The sequence below is a fragment of the Ascidiella aspersa genome, chromosome 9 (genome assembly GCF_963924565.1).
Source record: "Ascidiella aspersa chromosome 9, kaAscAspe10.2, whole genome shotgun sequence".
Classification (NCBI taxonomy): Eukaryota; Metazoa; Chordata; class Ascidiacea; order Phlebobranchia; family Ascidiidae; genus Ascidiella; species Ascidiella aspersa.
In genome coordinates this window covers 26449566-26470351 of record NC_139455.1, presented here as the reverse complement: position 1 = coordinate 26470351, position 20786 = coordinate 26449566, and the positions used below count along the sequence as shown (strand labels likewise).

The 20786-nt window shown below is 39.7% G+C and overlaps 1 protein-coding gene across 1 annotated transcript; it reads right to left on the bottom strand.

Annotated features, from left to right (window-relative positions):
- Positions 1-565: 565 nt before the first annotated feature.
- Positions 566-20325, bottom strand: LOC146134712 (tenascin-N-like). The gene is made up of 46 exons (XM_083397888.1): positions 20210-20325; positions 19581-19723; positions 18888-18999; positions 18593-18716; positions 18370-18484; positions 17998-18131; positions 17462-17567; positions 16970-17152; positions 16433-16567; positions 16059-16161; positions 15706-15859; positions 14833-15004; positions 14129-14266; positions 13686-13808; positions 13022-13170; positions 12792-12915; positions 12331-12459; positions 11836-11985; positions 11332-11487; positions 10643-10911; positions 10105-10335; positions 9851-10031; positions 9266-9424; positions 8649-8895; positions 8186-8346; positions 7957-8120; positions 7788-7896; positions 7620-7728; positions 7248-7408; positions 6604-6721; positions 6138-6339; positions 5919-6069; positions 5619-5865; positions 5418-5533; positions 5073-5345; positions 4881-5015; positions 4684-4818; positions 4447-4617; positions 3973-4062; positions 3723-3845; positions 3517-3657; positions 2195-2301; positions 1999-2134; positions 1363-1521; positions 899-1065; positions 566-712 (listed from the first exon to the last, which is right to left on the bottom strand). The coding sequence occupies exons 1-46, from the start codon at positions 20323-20325 to the stop codon at positions 566-568; spliced, it is 6975 nt and encodes a 2324-aa protein (XP_083254014.1).
- Positions 20326-20786: the final 461 nt, after the last annotated feature.

Genomic DNA, 20786 nt, shown 5'->3' with positions numbered 1-20786 from the left:
GCTCAAAAATGGCTTAATTTGAAGTTCCTTTTAAAATCAACACCCTTCAGAAAAAAAAATCAACACCACCGCCACCACGCGGAAAAACGTTTGTATAGAAATCACTGTTTTACCTCTGATCTCTATGAAACCGTTTGATAGGGTGTTTTTACGGATTATGGTAAAACTCGGTCACGAATTAAACACTGATGTATTTAAATCTAATTGATATCTTATTTTATTTATCGAATTAAGCACATATCTCCTTTCTCGGTAAAGACTGTATATTCGACATTTCTATCTTTCTTATAAAAAATCGACATTTTGTCTTTCTTGTTTGCACTTTAACGAAGTTATATTTTTACCTTTTGCAAATAAATATGACTGTCAACTTATAACTTGATCAAATTAATTCTTTTGTGTAAAGACCAGAGCGTAGTAATGTATCATAAACAAATTTTATTACAAAAGGCGAACATCGATAAAAAAAAGTTCAAGGACCTAACATCTTGCAACCACAACACGTTTCTGCAAAAAGCAGCAACAATTAAAATAAACGAAATATTATAATTATGAAAGTATAAAGTTAATGAATCTTCATGGCGTGTCTTCTTTGTTTCATTGCGAATCTAGCCGACCTTCGTTTGAGCTGTCGAAGAGATTGAGGTCGAATCTTCATTTCCACCCACTCTACCGACCTTGTAAATCCACCCCACGTGAACCAGTTGATTCCCTGCGAAATAATATATTATTTGTGAAAACAAAGAAACACAAAACTTTACTGTCGTTTCCAAATTGTATTCCTCGTCAAATATTGGTTTGTAGACAATATTATGAACGTAAAAGCAAGTAAGCCTAGTTTATTTGTAAGCAATTGAAATTTAACTTCATAGCAGTATTTAGTTATGACGTCACAAACCTGGCTGTGTCTTTGATTGTCGTATTGTCCGTTCAAGCTCGATCGATGACAATTCTTGAACCACCACGCACCCTGGTATTCATCCGCGCAGTTGCGGTTCACTGCTTCGTCATTGTCGACGTCACGCGTCGTGAACTTCATTCCGAAGTGGTAAGACAATGAGTCTCCTGTGACGGAAAAATAAAAATAAGTAACGAATCCATTCTTGTTCTGTTAAAGCGCAATCTGTCATGTTGTATTACAGTTGGTTGATGTCAGATTCTATTTTATCGCGATACGAAATATCGGACAACTTAATGCCTGAGCTTGTTTTTAAAAAAATATCAACCATTTCATGACAAGTGAAAGTGAAAAGTCCCTGGTTCTCAATTTGTAACAAACCTGGTCTTGAGCAAAGAAACCTAAAATCAGGAAAACTTTGGAAAAAACGTGAAATTCTGCAGGAAAACCACTTTATTACAAACCTGCATTTCCGGAATAATTCCTTCCTTGTATGACGTAACCGGTAGTTACGTCACCGACCCGAAAGTTAAGGTATTTGGCGTAAACACTGACGTCATTGTGACGTAGGTCGATGCGTAGCTCCTGTGTTTGTTGCGTGAGAAAGTGAAGCATTTCTAAACCTACAAATATACGTGAGCTTTGAAACACGAACAATGTAAAATAAGTGTAATATTTAAAACTCGTACAAGTGTCCAGTAGTATAGGGTACACGTATATATTTTAGAAGAAAGGTTAAAGTTATCTCATAAACAAACATCCTGTAGTTTATTATAGTTTTTTAAAACCTTTTTTTACTTGTTTGTTATATTTACAATCGCACTAATATACTTGCAATTACCACATAAATACAAACAAGTGCAACATATAAAAATAAAAGGATCACCACAAGATGACCTCTTTTCTCGCGGTCCGCATCACATTTGGTGGAAGCATGGAAACAATAAATCACATAAAAAACTAGGCTTTGTTGTTTGTATTATAAATGTCAGGCGTGGGTCGTCTTTGTGGCCTAAATGTTTTAGGGTCATCAGTTCGAATCTAACTTTGGAAAATATATAGATAGAATAAGCAGAAATAATCATTTTTATTGTACTCACCAATCCAAAGTTCGCCCTCTACCCCTCCGAACCCAGTGACGTAATCATTCCAGCCCCGGTTGAAATCCACCGAACCATCGGATCTCCTTTGCACAACGATCCAACCTCCACCATCCGTACTAAGGTCGCACCACAACTGAACAACAACATCGTGATGTCACACCTGCGTCATACACGTCACCACATCACCACCTACCTTGATGACGTCAGTATTGGTGACGTATATCTGGTAAACTCCGTCGGTGTTTTCCCCGTTCATGAGAACTTGTGCGCAGTCACGTGGTCTGGGGAAGGGAACCGAAGCTGCGGGAAGTCACGTGATTAGTTACTTTAATCTGGGGTTACTTTAGGTCAAAGGTGGGGTTACTTTAGGTCACAAGTGGGGTTATTTTAGGTCATAGGTGGGGTTCCTTGAGGTCACAAGTGGGGTTACTTTAGGTCATAGGTGGGGTTACTTTAGATCATCGATGGGGTTACTTTAGGTCATAGGTGGGGATACTTTAGATCCCAAGTGGGGTTACTTTAGGTCATAGGTGGGGTTACTTTAGGTCACAAGTGGGGTTACTTTAGGTCACAAGTGGGGTTATAGTAGATTATAAGATGGGTTCCTTTAGGTCACAAGTGGGGTTACTGTGGGTTATAAGACGGGCTTTTTAGGTCACAAGTGAGGTTACTTTAGGTCATAGGTGGGGTTACTTTAGGTCACAAGTAGGGTTACTTTAGGTCATATGTGGGGTTAATTTAGGTCACAAGTGGGGTTACTTTAAGTCATAGGTGGGGATGCTTTAGATCCCAAGTGGGGTTACTTTGGGTCCAAAAGTGGGGTTACTTTAGGTCATGGGTGGGGTTACTTTAGGTCACAAGTGGGGTTACTGTAGGTTATAAGATGGGTTCCTTTAGGTCACAAGTGGGGTTACTTTAGGTCACAAGTGGGGTTACTGTAGGTTATAAGACGGGTTCCTTTAGGTCACAAGTGGGGTTACTTTAGGTCAGAATTGGGGTTACTTTAGGTCACAAGTGGGGTTACTGTAGGTTATAAGTGGGGTTACTTTAGGTCACAAGTGGGGTTACTTTAGATCATAGGTGGGGTTACTTTAGGTAACAAGTGGGGTTATTTTAGGACATAAGTGTGGTTGCTTGAGGTCATAGGTGGGGTTAATTTAGGTCACAAGTGGGGTTACTGTAGGTTATAAGACGGGTTCCTTTATGTCATAAGTGGGGTTACTGTAGGTCATAAGTGGGGTTACTGTAGGTCATAAGTTACTTTAGGTTATCACAAGAACATTGGGGGTGGGTTATTGTGGGAGCAAAAAACGTATACTATTCTTTCTATGGCGTGAAAAGCTTTGGTACAATTATATTGATCAGGTAAAGGTTAGATCAAAGCAATTAATCGTTTTATAGTCTTACTTCAAGTATTTGAGTTGCTGTCATTTTAACTTTGACCTGATAAAGTGAAATAGCTGAAGTTGTCGTTGGTTCAATAAACACAACACTTTGATGTTCTTACTCACTCACCCGTTTTAAAAGTTACATTTGACACTTTGCTGACGTCATCATGTCGTTGCGTCACCACGCTGATGACGTAAGTAGCGTTGGGTAACAAGTGACGTAACCAAACATGGCTGGTTGTGACGTTATAATCACGAACAATCGATTCTGGAATGAACCCCAAAAAATATTATTTTATAAAAAAAAAAAAAATTCAATATAACGTCACTTACGATGCAAAATTCGAAGTGTGACGTCATAACCGGCGACGTTTTTAGCTCTGGCAGGTTGCCAAGTGACGTTGACCGATCTTCGACCAATCAGGATCGTTCTGAGGTCAGACGGGGGGTCAAGCTCTACGGGGTCAAAGGTTAAAAGTTAACACTGCCCTCAGGTTTGATTAAGGGTTAATTTGTGTCAAAGGGGTTAAACGAGGTCACAACAGATAACCCAGGTTACAAGATGTTACGTGGGGTCACTGACCTGTACTAGCGGATACTTGTGTTGATCTGCTTTGAACGTTTCCTTTGCGAGCCATAACTTTAAAGCTATAAGTTGCACCTGGAAGCAAACCTGGAACAACATAACATAGAGTTGGCTGCTTTTAATTCATCACGTTTAATTCGTACTTTATAAAACTAATGAGCGTTTACAATTCTCCAATTTCTCATTAAATAAAAAGGGCGAATAACGATTGCAAAACTACGTCATGAAATATCACTTTAGCAAAGCTCATGAACAAAGATTTGACATAACTTGTAGCTAAATATTTTCTCAATACGTTTCATTCCAGCACCTTTCAAAAACTATTTTATCTCTTTTTAAATATCGCGTATAACGTTTCAATATGATTCTAATGATTTGCTTTCATTAATTTAATCAAAAATTTTCTCAAAAATTAGGTCGAGCGATAGGAGTTACATTACGACGTCACAGCAACATTATGACGTGACCAACCTGTGACGTTTACACTTGTTTCGTTCGAAACTTCAATTGTTTCCCTCGGTGAGTTCCCCCTGCTGTAGATGACGTCATACCGGTCAACTTTTGACACCAGGGGGCGCCAGGTGAGCGCGATGCTTTCGCTTGTTGTCATTGTGACGTCAGGAGCTCCAACTTGTTCGAGTTCTAGAACAAAACAATTGTAAAGCAATCCACAACAAACAAGCACTACTGTTGCGTAACAATGCTTACGTGTTGTGACGTCACCACTTAGGGGTGCGCTCTCTTTACCGCCATCTAGTGCTGTGACGCTCACGTTGTAAGTTGTCCCGCTCTGCAGCGCCTTTAGCGGCAGCATCGTTTGGCGACCCGACAAAATAATTCGACCTTGGGGAGAACAGAGGTTAAACTACGTCATGAGCGATTGTTACGTACAAAGGTGAACTCACGAGTTGTTCCTTCCTCAGAAACACAAACGATCCTGAAATGCCTTCCTCTCTCTGAAGTGCGTGACCACCCAACCGTGACACCTGACTCTGTTACATCACTAAATCGCAGTAATGACGGAGCAGCAATGATGTAATCTAAAGGAACGTGACGTCATTAATATATCAACATGGAACGTCATTGTTACGTCATACCTGTGGTGAAACTGATTTCACTAGCGGGGCTTTCCCGTCCCCGTGACCCACATTTGACCTTGACGTGGTAAAGTTTTCCCGCGCGAAGTCCATCGATCACGTATGACGTCACACCAGCCGCAAGTGAGGTCATGTTTGAATCTATGCCATCGTCGGAGTTTAACGTCAGCATAATGACGTCATACTTTTGTTGGGGTAATTGCCACTCGAGCAGGGCTCCGGTCTCCCCCACCAGGTGGTATGTGACGTCATAAGGGGGGTCAAGGGGGTCATCTGCGAAATACCGCGTTAATTCACAAAAACTAGTCGCGGTCCTCAGAACTGGGAGAAGTGAATACGACAAACCTGTTTGTACGAAAGTCGTGGATGGAACGCTGCGCTCATCCGATCTACGGGTTAAAACGGATACGAGGAAGGTTTTTCCCGGCGACAAAATATTTGTGGAAAAGTTCGACGAAAGTCTGCGGAAAAATATCAAGTTATTATGGCGGATGAACACAGATAAAGTTGCGAAAGGTCAGATACTCGAACTATTATACAACTTACATCTGAGATTCCAGTATTGTGACGTTTGAATCAGATGACGTGATTGTTACGTCATAACCAGTTGCGTCAGGCGTCGACGATTGCCACGTCACTAACGCCCCAGTTTGGTTCTTGCTTTCCACTACAAGCGCCGCAGGGGGCAGTAGAGGGTGCAGCGTTGTGACTGTGAAGTCATAGACACCTGGGCTGTCCTCCCCCCACCTGAAGGACCGGATGCTGATGACGTAATCACGTCCACTTTGTAAACCTGAAGCAATCTTAATTAGAACGAGCACTTTGGGCTTCAGACGAACAACTTACCGTCGATCAATATCCTGGTGACGTCATCACCTGACGTCACTATTTCACTTGTCTTCCCGTCACGCTCCGACGAGTAGGTCACGTGATACTCTTCCACCGACTCGATTGTCTTCCATTCCAAACCGATTGTCGTCTCTGTGACGTCATACACCTAACAAGCATTCGAGAATATAAGATCATTGGATTCCAAGTCGACAAGTGACGTCATCAGTAACTTACCTTGGCGTCTGTTGGTGACGTCAGCACATCAGCTGTCACGAAGCGCTCGTGCTTCGGAGGAAAACTAACTCTTTCGTCACGCAACGTTGACAGTGTGACGTAATACGCCGTTGACGGAAGCAATGACGTCAGAGTTAATGACGTACGTTTTCTACCGATGACGCTCTCCTCAACCTCGTCCTCTGTGCTGCCACCTATCGGCCTATAACAAAAATAAAACATCGTGAAAAGATGTCGTAGAAAAAATACGGTCATAAATCTAAATGTGATTTTTACGAGAAATAAACAAGCAAATGATCAAAAGTATAAATTTATAAAAATTGTCTCGTTTATTTATTTTCATCAATGATCTAGTTAAGCTTGACAAAAAAAAAAGAAAGCTAAACTTAACAACCTAAAAAGAGACACTTTGTTCATTTCCAAGTTGCGGATTCCCTTAAAACAATGCCTATGACGTCACACTTACTTGTATGTGACGAGATATCCGGTGATTGTTTTGTCACTGATTGGCTCCCACGTGACCTTGGAGCAAGTGTCCCGGATGTTACTCACCACCAAAAAAGTGGGAGATTCAAGGATCGAACCTGAGTGAAAATAACGGGTAATCTGTGTAAGATTTCTATCCGGAAATATGTTGCGTGTCGCTGACGCGTCATTACTACATGCGACAAATGTGTAGCTCGTGCAAATAATTTTAAGAGTGTGACAGAAGAAAGAATAAATAGTAATATTTCGAGTTCCAATGAAAACTCTATACAAAAATGTTGTAAATTATGAATTACTTGGCCAGCTAGTAACACCACGTAGCTGTTAAAGGCGACAAATGTTTCGCTCGTAGGAATAATCCTAATAGTGCGATTTTTAGCTTTGCGAATATTTTCCAATTCAACTTTATACGAAAATGATAATTTGTCAAATGATTCTCTATTATCTTGTCAATGAATTAGATTCCAAGAGTTTAATTTGTTGTTTTGGTCATGGTTGACCGGGTGTCACGGATCAATAAACCAGTTTTCCAGACTTATCGATTTATTTTTGGCTTCCTGAGTTAATTTAAACGCTTCTAGTTTAACATCAACTCATAAGATTGAACTCAAAGTAAATTCTCGCCTGTGGTGGTTTCTTCTTCTAGGGTCTTCCCCTCCATTCCTGCCCTGAAGCCACGGATTATGACGGAATATTTTGTATCGGCTGTGAGATCATCGATCCGTGACGAAACCGCCAGACCGGAAACTTGCTTTGTGACGTAATCGCCAAGACCGTCCAATGACCTGAGTGCGAATAATGTTTAATATTATGATGAACAAAACCATTGCAGCAACCAAACATTGTTGTGGATTTCTCTCAATCACACTGCAATGTTACATCACAGTGGGTAAACCAGGTTCATACAGGTCTTTATAAAAGAACAATACTTTGGTATCACCTCCATAAATGTGGACAATGCTCTCCAGCTAAATGAGCAAAAAACATGCCCCGTACCTGTGCGAAACATGGTAGCCGTCAACAGCGACACCTGGTGGCGACCAACTGACCAGAATGCGAGCGTCATCTAGCGGACGAACGAGCAGTGATTTCACCGCAGGAATCACTGAAGCGAAACAGTAGATGGTTACACGTGAAAAAGAGTTGTTACGTCACAATGCTTACTTGTTGCATCAACAATAGACCTCGATTCACTGACGTCAGAGTTTCTTGTTGACTTTACGCTCATCCGATATTCGGTTGCAGGTGAAAGGTCACGAGCCACGAATCGCGTCTGACGTCATAAAGCTCATTGTTACAACAATCGAAAAGTTTAATTATTCACGTGACCCACCTTGTCCTTGTCGAGCTTGAATGTCAAGGTCATTTCTTTGTCCTTGATCGGATGGTAAGTGATGTCATAGCCGGTTATTTCCCCGCTTTCAGGAGGAGACCACGTGATCGCGATTGTGTTGACTCCACGCTTGAGTGATCGCAGCCGATTCACGGGCGACGGAACTAACAATGGATGACGTCACAAATAGCGGTGACGTACCAAAACACCAACAAAAACAACAACTTACGCGTGGTAACCATGGCGACGGCCGGGATGCTGTGAGACGAGTTGGCGACCCCGTGGACCCGGATAGTTGCGACTGCAGTGACCCGGATTGTGTATTCTGTAGCGGGTTGAAGCTCATGAGCACTGTATGTGCTGCTGCTTGCGGGGAGCATTACGTCAGATCTGGGGGGGGGGGGGGGGGGCAAATTATGTTTAGGGGGCTACCAAACAGTTGGGTGGAATGATGTTTCTTGGGACAAGATTCTTATAAAGTACAAGTTTTTAAAAAGGGCAAACTAATTAGTATGGAGGTTTGTTTTGGAAGAGGAAATATCTTGTAAACGTGGTGCCTTCATCTTTATCGATTCCCCGATCCGCTCGTTTTTTTTCCTATTTCGCACTTATATAATGATTAGTCAATGCGACTGCAATATATCACAAACGAACTTTAATATCAAGTACATGCAATAGTGACGTCAACATACCTTTCCTCTATTACGTCAGACCGGAAATAAGTGACGACATAATGCTCTATTTGTGCGTGTGGCGCCACCCAGTGTAGAGTGAAGGCTCGTTGCGACAGAGTTGCAAACATGAGTTGCGTTGGGGGATCCACCCTGGTGCGGAATCGAACCATTGTTGCGTCACTGAAGCGGTGTTTGTGCAACGCGTAAACGCTGATGACGTAATTGGTGTTCGGGAGCAGTGACGTCAACACACATGACGTCACATCTGCAAAAATTCAATTAATGGAGAATAGTTTATTTCAACACAAGTATAAGTGTCTGGTTCAGTTGTTCTCGTGGATAATGACCTCTAAAGTAGTAATTTGACAATAATATCATTGATGGCAACTGAAAATAATAAGTTGTATTCATAATTGCAATTGTATGTATTTATCATTTCTAAAAATGTGTAATTTAAATTCAGTTGGCGACACTTAAGGGTTCCATGGTCTGCTCTTGATGAAAATAACAACTGCTTAAAGACTTAATTGATGAGCAACTGTGTGACGAGCGACATGTAACATGGGGGCTTCGCGACACCGAATTGCCAGTTGTTGCCGCATAATTGATTAAAAATCCTCAATACTTTGCCCCACCTTCTTCAGTGGTGATGTTCCTCTGCAGTGAGTTGGCGAGTTGGGGCGAGTAGATGAGTAAATACCCGTCCACCTCAGCACTCACTGACTCGCTCCACTCCAACTTGACTCGGTCCCAACTCAACTCGACAACTTCCAACAACTCGGGCGCTTCGATAGCTGCACAACAATCGGTCATTGTTAACGAATAAATAAAGTTGGTTGTTATAATTTGTTGTGGTTCAAAAGATGGAACTTAGATGGAGTTTAGTGCGCTTTGAATAGTTGTGACGCATTTTCGAGATGTTAAAACGTTTTATATACTAGAACAAAACAATTACCAGGACAAAACCATTTACAAACTGTTATATTAACTACTGGTTATAACGTTAGTTTTAAAAATATGGAAATGAGTTGGTTTTATTTGGTTGAAACAGCATTAATTATCACATTGCAATGAGATACTTCATGTTAAAATCAAGAAGAGTAGATTTGTAAAAACAATAAAAACTGTAAAATGGACGGAACAAGAATAAAATAAGTGAAATAAGTATTTTCATTTTTATTTTTGAACAGATTTCTATTCAACCCGGTCACGTGACTAACTTTTCGCTTCAGTTGTGAAAATGGCGGACCGCTTCATGCTTAATCGATCACCCATGACCGATGTGACGTCGACAATATAAGTTGTTTCGTCAGAAAGGTCGTTCAATGTCATAAAGGTTTGATTGTGTGGCAGTTGCGCCACAATGGGGTCGATTGATTCGTCAATATCGACATATTCGACCTGAAAAATGGGGAAACACCTAATTTGCACATTCTATAAAACTTTCCCGATTCGCTTGAGTGCACACGCTTACCTTATAGGAAGTGACGGGCGCCCTTGCATTGTCCCACACAATGGATGCATTGTTCCACGTCACAGCTGGTATAGTGACGTCATAAGGTGGGTCTATGGGGGAGATAAAGGTGTGGGTTGTAGGGGGGCTGGGGGGGACCCAGGGGGTGTTGGACTGCGCAGTGAGGGTGAAGTTGTAGGTCAGGCCTGGGGTCAAGTTGGGAACCAGAAGCTCGGTGCTCGAACCCGGGACCTGGGGGTGAAAATGTAGGGTTATGGGGGTAAATATAAGTAAAACACAACTGTGCAAAAGACATACGACTCATTGAATTTTTGTTTGTGTTGTTTTTTGTTATTACTTCAGTATTATTATGAATTTCATGTTTACATTAAAAGAGAGCTATTTCCAGCAAGCATTTCTTCACTTGCTTAATTTATAACATTACTTAAGTAAATCTTAACAAACTTCGGTTCCAACAGTGCTCCATTGTGGCTCAACTAGCATCGACATTTGGAAGTTGTTGTTTAAAACCAGAATAAAAAAATAAATTTCAACTCACAAGAAACTCGATCGCGTCAAGGTTCGCGCTCGCTATTGTGACGTTATAAAAGCCCATGAATCCTGCCTCAGCCAATCCCGCCACAGGATTCCACTGCACGATGACGTCATCGTAGGTTGGCATTGCAACGTGCATGCCGCGTGGTGCGGGTAGTGACGTCACTTGTTGTATAGAAGTGACGTCACTGGCGGTTTGGTTGAGGTGTGATCTGATACTGATGTTGTAGTTGGTTGTGGGGAGGAGAGATCGGAAGGTCGCCGAGGGGAGATCTGGGTCAAAGGTCAAACTTGATGCTGGGGTCAAAGGTCAAACTTGAAGCTGGGGAAATTATTTCTCGAGAAATTTCACTTTACTTGAGTTTAAACGAGTTGTAGGTTGGCTATCTACATAGATAGAATAGCACTTGTGTAGAATATATTTATAAGTTACTGGTGGCCTACAAAATTTATGAAATTAAATATAGTAACTTGCAATTAACAACACCCGCATATAACTTTAATCACGGAATCAAAAAGCGCAAAGTTTTCGTTTTTGTAATCCACTAATTAATAAAAAGGGGCTTCAGATCAGATGATAAATTTTGGGGAAAACTTTAATCAGCATTAAAACTTTTTTGTCGTTGTTTCGTAAAATAATTTTAAACATGGAATTTTTTTTTAATTTACAAATAAAGGTTATGAAAAGGTCACCTTTGGCGGGAACCCTCATCTCGTGCGTGACCCCGCTTCTAAGGTCATGACATTGAAGGGTCAAACTATCCACCGCTGCTAGGGGCGCTGTCCACCCTACAGTCACACTGGTTGGTGTAACGCGTGTTGGTCGGAGGTTGCTCGGTGCATCAATCTCTGTGAAGATAAAAACAATTTGTTAAAAAAATCGGATTGCTTCTTTAAACCTAAAATTAAATTAGAGAAAAAACAAGTAAAAACTTGTTGAAGATCATATATTGAAGTAATATAGGTGACAATTATAACTTCACCAAAACTAGTTGTAAATAACAAATATAAGGGTTAAGGATTCATGGTAAGATTATAAATCGTAAAACATTAAGGTTTCGAAACTCGTTAATAAAATATATATGAAGATGTTTTACTTGGATGTGTCAGACGATGGAATACATTCATATCTACAGACCAATAAACTATACATTGTTTAACATTTAGCACGTTACTTGAATTTTAACGATCACTCACTAGTTGTGAATCTCCTGGAAGTTGCCCCGCTTTGACGAACTCCATCCACAGAATAAACCTCGACAACGTAACGAGTTCCAGGGGTTAGCTGTTCGAACCTCTTCTCGTGCACACCTTCAGGCAGCACGATGTCGACCTTGCCATGACCTTCTGTCAATCAATAAATAGTTGGCTTCAGTTAGGAGCTTTTTGAAGATTCCTGCTATATTTTAACCGAGAGTTCTTAAGACGATTTTAAACAGTAAATTCCGACCATGATAGATTCACTTGGAACGCTTCATTTATAATAGAAGTTAAAAGACATTGAAATAAATTATTTAAAAAACAACTTTGCAAAGTCATGATTTGGGATTAGGAAACAACTTTCTTGACCGGTTTATTATTAAGAGAGGACAAACTAAAAAACATAGACACTCGTGTAAATAAAGGTTATGAAAATATAAAATAAACATGAAATCATTTTTATTCTACCAATACCATTTGAATCAAACCAACCTTTGTTGAAGTGTTCTTGAAACAACTTGATTCTGAACTGCTTGATTCTCGTGTTGGGGGAATCCCACTGCAGTGTGACGTCATGGGTGGATAGTTGAGTGACGTGGATTCGTATCGGGGGCTCGATTCCTGGGTGAAAGTCGACCCAGGGTTAACATTTAAAGAAACAGTGTTTTCAAAAAGATACTCGAGCAAAGTTTTTGTGTGGAGAACATTATTCAAATATTCTTGAGTTAATTCTGTCTTCACCAAATATTAATAAATCTGAAAGTCTGGTGAAACACTTTACCGACGAACTGTATTACACTAACACAGTTGTGCGAAAGTTAAGTTTTTAATACAATTTGCCTTTATTTAGTCTTGAAGCAACAACAAAGCCAAACAAACAAATGAAAGTAAACACGTGCTTAGATGTGTTCTAAAAAGAGCAATGAAACATTAGACCGCAACCCCCCACAAACCTGCCACTAGGGCGGCGCTCACGGGAAGGCTCCTCATTTTCCCGCGAAAAGCGAACATCCGGACCTCATAGCTGGTATCCGACTTTAAGCCGCTCAGCAACAGCCACTTGGTGGCGTTTGAAACCTGGGAGCACAAAGTTGTTGCTTCATTGTCTGAACGTTCCAAATAACACACAATACTTTATGTCGTCATAATGACGTATATTTTTTACACGTCATAATCGCCTCACCCTTCTTTGCACGGGGGTCGGGGTCGGGGTCATGACCTCGTGGAAGGTGACCTCGTAACCTTCGACCCTTGCTTTGGAGCGCTCCCATTGGACGACAGCAGATGATGACGTCACATTGAGGAACTCGATCTCTTCGGGGGCATCGAGAGCTGATGACGTAACAACACACGTCATTAGCTTAACACACGCCATATAGGAATCGCTTGAATTAAGCAAACTAAACAACCGGTGTTTAAACTCCACCCGATCTCCAATTTATAAACAAACACGAACCCATTAAGATGACTTCAAATAAAGTAGGATTTTGTATTGTAAAGGATGCAAATAAGTCAAGTTTCTTTACACAGCAAAATCACTAATCTGCACTTCACTGTTTCATGGTCGTTATGTTTGGTGAGTTAACAAACGGTTGTGAGTAAAAACTTAATCCAAATACCGCAAGAAATAATCCCGTGAAACCCCGGGGTTTGGGAAACTTGGAACTACCCGATAAACACTTGCAAAGTGAATTGTGGTAAAATAACAATTGTCAGTAACTTATAACGATTTTCGTTTTGTTCGTTTAATCCATTCGAAAATAATTTTGCTAAATGCTTGTGTTTGGAATTTAGAGAAATTGTAAAGCATGAGGTGATTTCTACCTAATGGGAAATCCCCTACTTACACGTGGTGAAACTGATGTTGACCGGAGGACTGACGTCACCGTCCTGAAGGGCGTACAAGGTCACTGTATAGGTGTCGCCAGGGAGCAGCTCGTTGATGAGAACCGAAGTTTTGTTCGGGGGCACTGGAGCGGAACACAAGTTGATAAACACTTAACACGTGCTCGTGAATAAAGAGCAATTGTGTGGAGTTTCAGCGATAAAGCCTACATCTAGGCAATTACTAAAACAATAATATTTTAAAGATTGTAATGCAACGAGGAATAAACAAGCCATTAAGTCTTAGTCATTAAACTAGGTAAAGCTAAGATTTCGTATAATTTTCCTACGACTTAGAAGTCAGGTTCAAACCCCCAGTACATCACAATTAAATGACCGAATGTAGAAGTAAGCTGTGGCAAATATTTGAGACTAGACTTTTATTCCACCAAGCATGTTGACTCACCACTGAACTCAGCCCCTCCCTGCTTACAGCTGCACACAACGTTGTAACCATCAACCTTCGACTTGGGAGGTTTCCAACTGATTTCTGCGAAGCTTGGACCGATGCTGAGCCAACTCAGGGTCGAGGGGGCGTCCACAGCTGTTGGGGGGAATGGGGTTGGGGTAAGTACACGGTTAGAACATCGCTTATGGAGTTTGTTAGGCCAGTTACTCGACGGAGTCGATTATTTGGCCAGAGTCAGACTCTTTAACAGGTAGTCGTAAAATTATCATAAAATATGGAAAATCTCTTTCGAAAGCAAATGTTACTTAGCAGGAAGACATACCAAATGTAAATACGTGTATTATGCAATAAATGTAATATGGTCAGGTTTGAAGTTCCAGCATTTGGTTGAAAGTGCGATATTTTTCTCACCGGAACGCATGGAAATTTTGACGTCACAAAGTAACACCATGAAAATGACGTCACAAAATTACGTCATAACTGGACGTCCAAAATAAGTAACCTTAGGAAACCTAAGTTTATCGTTTAATATAATGGACAAATATTTAACTAAAATATTAGTATAAATACATAAAGAGATTGCGGGACGGCATTTTTTTTTTCACTGGAATACCATTGCGGAGCGTCCCAGCTTACTCCCACCACTGATCGCACTATACGTGGTTGAACATTGCTCGTTGTAGGTGTAAGCAGCAACTCACCAGTCTTAACAGACGCGATCACAGGAGCGCTGAGCGTTTCTCCCAACATCGAGTGGACAAACACGGAATACTGCGTGCCGCTCTCAAGGTCACGGATTGTGACCTTGGTGACGTTGGGGCCGACCGACTGGTAAACCGCGTTCGCCGTTCCGCTCATCGGAATGCAGTTCACCTGAGGGGTGAAAGTTGGTTATTTTGGGGTATTGGTAGGTGAGGGGTTGGAAATGTGGTGGATAAGGTTAAACGTTAATGTTTTGGGCGATATTGAGGGTTAATTGTGTTAAGGAGTTGTGCCGAACAGTCTCTCTTTTATTTACATACTTGAAATTGAAGCGGTCTCTTAAAGTTTCTAGTGGGCCCCTAACCTTAAAACCCTGCCGATGGGGTTTGCGGGATTGGTACAATAAGGGGCTTTCAAGTGTAAAAGTAGCGAAAATATATTATGAAATATAACCACAGTACAAGTAGGTTTGATATTATCTGCTGGGAACCGATGCCATGTTGTGCTATCGGCAATCGTCCGACACTAAGGTTGCATCGCTATCAATCCAATACCATAATAAAACGAAAACATTTCGCAACTTGACGACCAGTATAAAATAATTTGGCTAAAATATTAAATAATGGAGATGTTATTTTATTTTTATTTTTCGTTTTATCCATAAGTTCGAGCTAGAAGTTTAATTCCAAACATTACTAAGTAAGATTGGTTTCTGATGAAATGTTTCTGCGCATATGAATAGTAACGTTTTGCTTAAGCAGAAATGTAACGGGTTAAGAATGAAATAACTTTGGAAATTAAAAAGAAACGAATGATTGAGACGAGCATGAACACAATGCTTTCATAGACACACATATCAGTGTTATTTTCACCTGGTTCCCTGTAATTTGTGGCGAGCTTTGTTTCCAGCTCACTTCAATCGTTGTGCTTTCTACTTTGCTGATCTTGAGGTCGGATGGACTTTTAAGTTGTGAGCAATCTTCGCCCACCCAACCATCGCTGCACTCGCACACGTGGTCCACACAACTGGGGAAACAGGGGGTTAGTGGGGATTCAAGTGGTGGCATTAAATGGCACTTTAGATTGTATCCAAAAATACTTTTCAGCGTTTGGTGTGAAATTTGGGCTGACGCATAGTGACGCGTGATAACTGCAAAGAGCTATTTCTTGATTAATATCATGCCTTGTAGTAACATTTTACACGAAGTATAGTTGTATTTCTCACCTCCCGTGAACCGAGCACATGTTGGGGCAGTGTAGTATTGCGCAATCGGCCCCCGCCCAACCTTCCTGGCACAAACAAGTTCCGTTGAGGCAATCTCCCAAACCTGGACAAACATCGAGTTAATTCCTGGGTTCTTATACAACTAAAGATTCCAACCATAAGGAGATAGTTAAGCAAGTAACTGTTAATCTTAAGTTCAACGTTTGTAAAATGTGCAAAAAAATTATATTTTTTATTAAAGTTTTAATTTTTTTTAATTTAAAGGTCGAAGTTTTGTTGGATTAAATGCTTCACCAATTAATCGAACTAACATTGGCATAAGCATATTATCCACTTTGGATGTTTTAGGCAATTCTACAACTGTTACAAGTTACCAGAGCAATCATTGGGGCACTTTTGCGATCCACAATCATCCCCAGTGAATTGTTTGAAGCAACGACAAGTTCCATTCCTGCACCGGCCGTGAGATGAACAATCATTCAAGCATCGACGAATGTTGCAAGATTTGCCTTTAGCGATGAAAATATAGATTCAAATGTAAACTTTAAAAACACAGCTACCAACTATAAATTTCCGAGTATTACGGGTTCAATCAAATAACGGCCTGGTAATTATGTTTGTTCTTCATGGTTTCGACCACCGACACAGGCGCCTTCTTTACGGTTAATGGCGTCGCTCGTTATACAAATCATGACAAAAACAAACAAAAAATTGAATAGAAAAGACAACGAACTAATGAAAAAACAGTTTGCGACAACAAACGACGGCAGCCTACCAGATCCCTGAATAATTACACGAAGAGCTATTATGCTTATTCTTAAAATTAGGTCGCATCTTTTCAAAAACATATATTTTCCCATTAGGATAAAATTAATCGTGATATATTTTGTTGCTCATAACGACAAACTCACCCATCCAAGATTGATCGCATTCACAACTTCCATTCACACAAATTCCCTGGTTGGAACAATTCTTGGGACATTTCTTCACAGAGCAATCAATTCCTTTCCAGTTCACGTGACAATTACATCTCCCCTCGATGCATCTCCCGTTCAAACAACCATCAGAACATTCAACAACCGAACAATCCTTGCCTGGAAAACAACAAGCCATGTTACATATTAAATCTCAACTTGTTTTTTTTAAATAAAACATAAAAAATACAGTTTGCTTGAGTTGAAAAAGTGTTTCTGTAACTTTTTCTTTGTTGATATCAATTTAAAAATTACACAAAACAAATTATTAATTTAACTAAATTATTATTTTTAATGCGTTTATTTTGTATTGTGTTTTAATAGCCAGAAAAAGTTAACGTTGTATGTATTTTCAGTTTTATAGAATTTATATTCGATTAAAAAAATGCCTAATAAGTGACATATTTCCAATGGATTATGGAAACTGACCTGAGAATCCTGTTCTACATTGGCACTTTCCCAACGTACAGTTCCCATTCCCGCTACAATTGCTCAAGCAAGCTTTCTGCGAGCAATCATCACCTTTCCATTTGCCCTGGGTAAAAGAGAATTACATAAAAAGCTATAAACAAATGATTAACAAATGGTTTCTATTGATCTCAATAAACTTCGCCATATTTCAGTTACTTCTATTATGTTATTATTACATTAGCGTATATGTAGTGACGTTTATCATTTTAATGTTAATACGTAATATGCCATATGCTACCGTTGCTATTTATATTTAGATGATATAGCTACTCTAAAATAAAACCAAAAACAGCTGTAAAAATTGATTTGTCTTGCAAGAATGCATCTATATTATATTCTTCATGATTAACTTATAATTGTAACTTGAATAAAGGCGGTTTCAAAATGATAAGCGAATCATTAAAAACTGCGTATATTACGGGACTTCGATTAGTCAGATAGTGAACCATTGATCTATAGGTGCTACAAAGTTATGATATGAAGTAGGAACTCACCCAGCATCTACAATCTCCGTTCTTCCCACAAGTTCCATGGTTGGAGCAACCTCCAGGGCACAATTGTGACGAACAATCATCGGAAGAAAACCCCCTCCTGCATTTGCATAATCCCCCCTCACATTCACCGTTGCCTGGCAACAACAAAGTCATGTGGAAATTATTGTATCCAACATTTTTACTGAATATTTATTTTATTTATAAATAAATATCAAAATAGAAACAATTAAAGACACAAATCTGTTGTTTATGCGATATTAAAAATAATAAAACGAAGTAAATATATAAATGGGAAGATACCCTAATGCAAATCGTATGTTAACTAAAATACACAAATATATTTCCTTATTTTACCAAACAAAACCAACTTACTGGAACAATTTTTTGGGCATTCTGGTTTTGCACCTTTCAATTTCTTTTCTTTTTTGCCTTTTATTACGTCAACAATAGGATCAGAAGAACAAGAACATTTTTGTTTTTCTTGGATCTGTAAAAAATAAATAAATTTCCTTTTTTTGGGGGGTCTTTGCTATTTTGAAATGCAACATAAAACGCACAATTTTCTAAAAAAGTGCTTAAATTTCCACCAAATTACCTGCATTCTTTGCTCAATTTTCTTTAAACGTTTTAAAAGTTTTTTCTCCAAAACTTGAAGTTTGCTTTGAAGATTTTTGTTGAGTTGTTTAAAATTTTGTAAATCCTTTCGCTCACATTCACATCTGAAACAAAATGTTGCGTTTTAATAATTATTTTAGTTATTTCAAAGACTAAAAGTGTTTAAAAATAATTATGATAAATTTGGCTATATTAGTAAAATTAAAAATATCAGCAAATTAGCCATTAATAAACCGAATCATGTTTGTAACATGTAACTTTATCTAAATATTTACTTTTGTTCTGGAATGTTAATTTTGTGATTGAATCGAATCGATCCAGTGAGGGGGAATCCCTGCTCGTCGAAGTCGTGTCTTGATGACGTCACTTGATCGAGTTGGGCGCTTCCTGAAAAAAAATAGCGTGAAGAAGGTTGGGTTTCAGGGGGTTGTAGGGGGTGAGCACATTCTCGTTTGTGGATCGGTAGAAATGGTTTAAGCAGGCTTGGAAGGTGGAAATGAAATACTTAAAGGTGCAATTTGAGTAAGTCCATTAAACTATCGACGTTATGTTCATATTTAAAAGTTGATAGTTCTGTGTTATCACCGACCCTTTTAGACTGAAAAGACTTCGATAAAAGAGAAAAATACTAGATGTATAAATTAGATTCAATTTATTTTACATTTACGAAATTTGCCTTCGCCCAGTTTGTAAAAGATTAATCTGGTGATAGACTTCGATAAAAGAGAAAAATACTAGATGTATAAATTAGATTCAATTTATTTTACATTTACGAAATTTGCCTTCGCCCAGTTTGTAAAAGATTAATCTGGTGATAGGTATTTCTGCTGGATGCAATCAGCATTGTGAAATTGGGAACACAAACAGTCCAAGTTGTGCGACTCACTAACAAGCCCAAAGACAAAGTGATACCATTTAGTATGGAATAATCGAGGGGGCCTTTAACCCAACCATAACTCCTAACACACCTTCAAACTCATTTCCTTGTCTTTCAAAGCTCCGGTTAGTTTCGTTCCTCTCATCCGCTCCCAGTGCCTCCACCGTTCCTCTCATCCCGTTTTCGACGAGGATCGGACAATTACAAGAAAGCGTGTCTCCAGGAACGTTTATGCTGTCACAATCAATAGGGTTACTGGCAATGGTGGTTACTTGCGGTCAACAGGGTAACTAGCGGTTAATGGGGGTTACTTGCGGTCATGTCGTTCATAAGCAGGTGAAAACATTCCACGCAATAATAGCATAAATAGAGATGAATTAATTCAACATTCTATAAAAGTGAGAATTGTTGATTTAAGATTATTTTAAGCTGGTTTCAGTTGATGATTAATTCGGTTTGAAACATTTACTGTGCGTCTTGTGACGTTACAATAGTCTATTAATTCTGCGTTAAACCAAATTTAAAACAATGTTATTTTCTGACAAGACCAGAACAATTATGTGAAAATTATAAATTTAGGAACCAGGAATCAAACGTAGAGATCGAACAAAGGATAAATAACAAGCGACACATTTCGTGGAATTGGAGAACTTTTCTGTCCCCGTACCCCCAAGCCGCCACCCACCCAACCCGCCCCCATAACGCCCATGCCACGCCCACCTGTACTTGTGGCTGAACAGGATTGATCCGGGTCCGGGCAGTGTGACATTTCTCTGGGCATTTTGTTGAAGTGAAGATGAGAATAAAGAGAAGACCAGAATCAAGCAGATCCGCATCATTAAGTATCACTGCAACAAGATGCTGGTTATTTGCTGCTCAACACAAGTTTGTGAAAAGCAACCTGCGCCCGAATTCGTCTGAACTGTGGTTTACGTTAATCCATAAAAACACAACTTGAAAATAGCAAGCTATCACAGAACTGTATCCACCGGATCAAGTAAGATCTAGTTCGCCTCGTTTACCCACTTCGCTTACTTTTGGCCCACCGGGGTAACTTTTGAAATTTAACTTCACTTCCTGACAAATGTATTTTCCGTATTTTCCTGAGAAGGAAAATACATTTGATTGCGGTTTACAGGGTTAAAGTGAAATTATTAGATCGGCGCCAAACAACCTTCTATCGCGAATCAAACTAAAGCACCACTACGTCAGATGTTAGTGACGTGGCCTTTGAAACGTCACTGAAAACATTTATTATCAAAGCATTTTTGAGATTAAGATGAAAACTCCTGTTAAA

Coding starts and splice junctions, on each gene's coding strand:
- LOC146134712 (XM_083397888.1), bottom strand. CDS start 20,325: ATGCGGATCTGCTTGATTCTGGTCTTCTCTTTATTCTCATCTTCACTT. Junction 13,809..14,128: donor GGGAGGGGCTGAGTTCAGTG/GTGAGTCAACAT, acceptor GTTCCGCTCCAG/TGCCCCCGAACAAAACTTCG. Junction 5,866..5,918: donor CACCAGGATATTGATCGACG/GTAAGTTGTTCG, acceptor AGATTGCTTCAG/GTTTACAAAGTGGACGTGAT.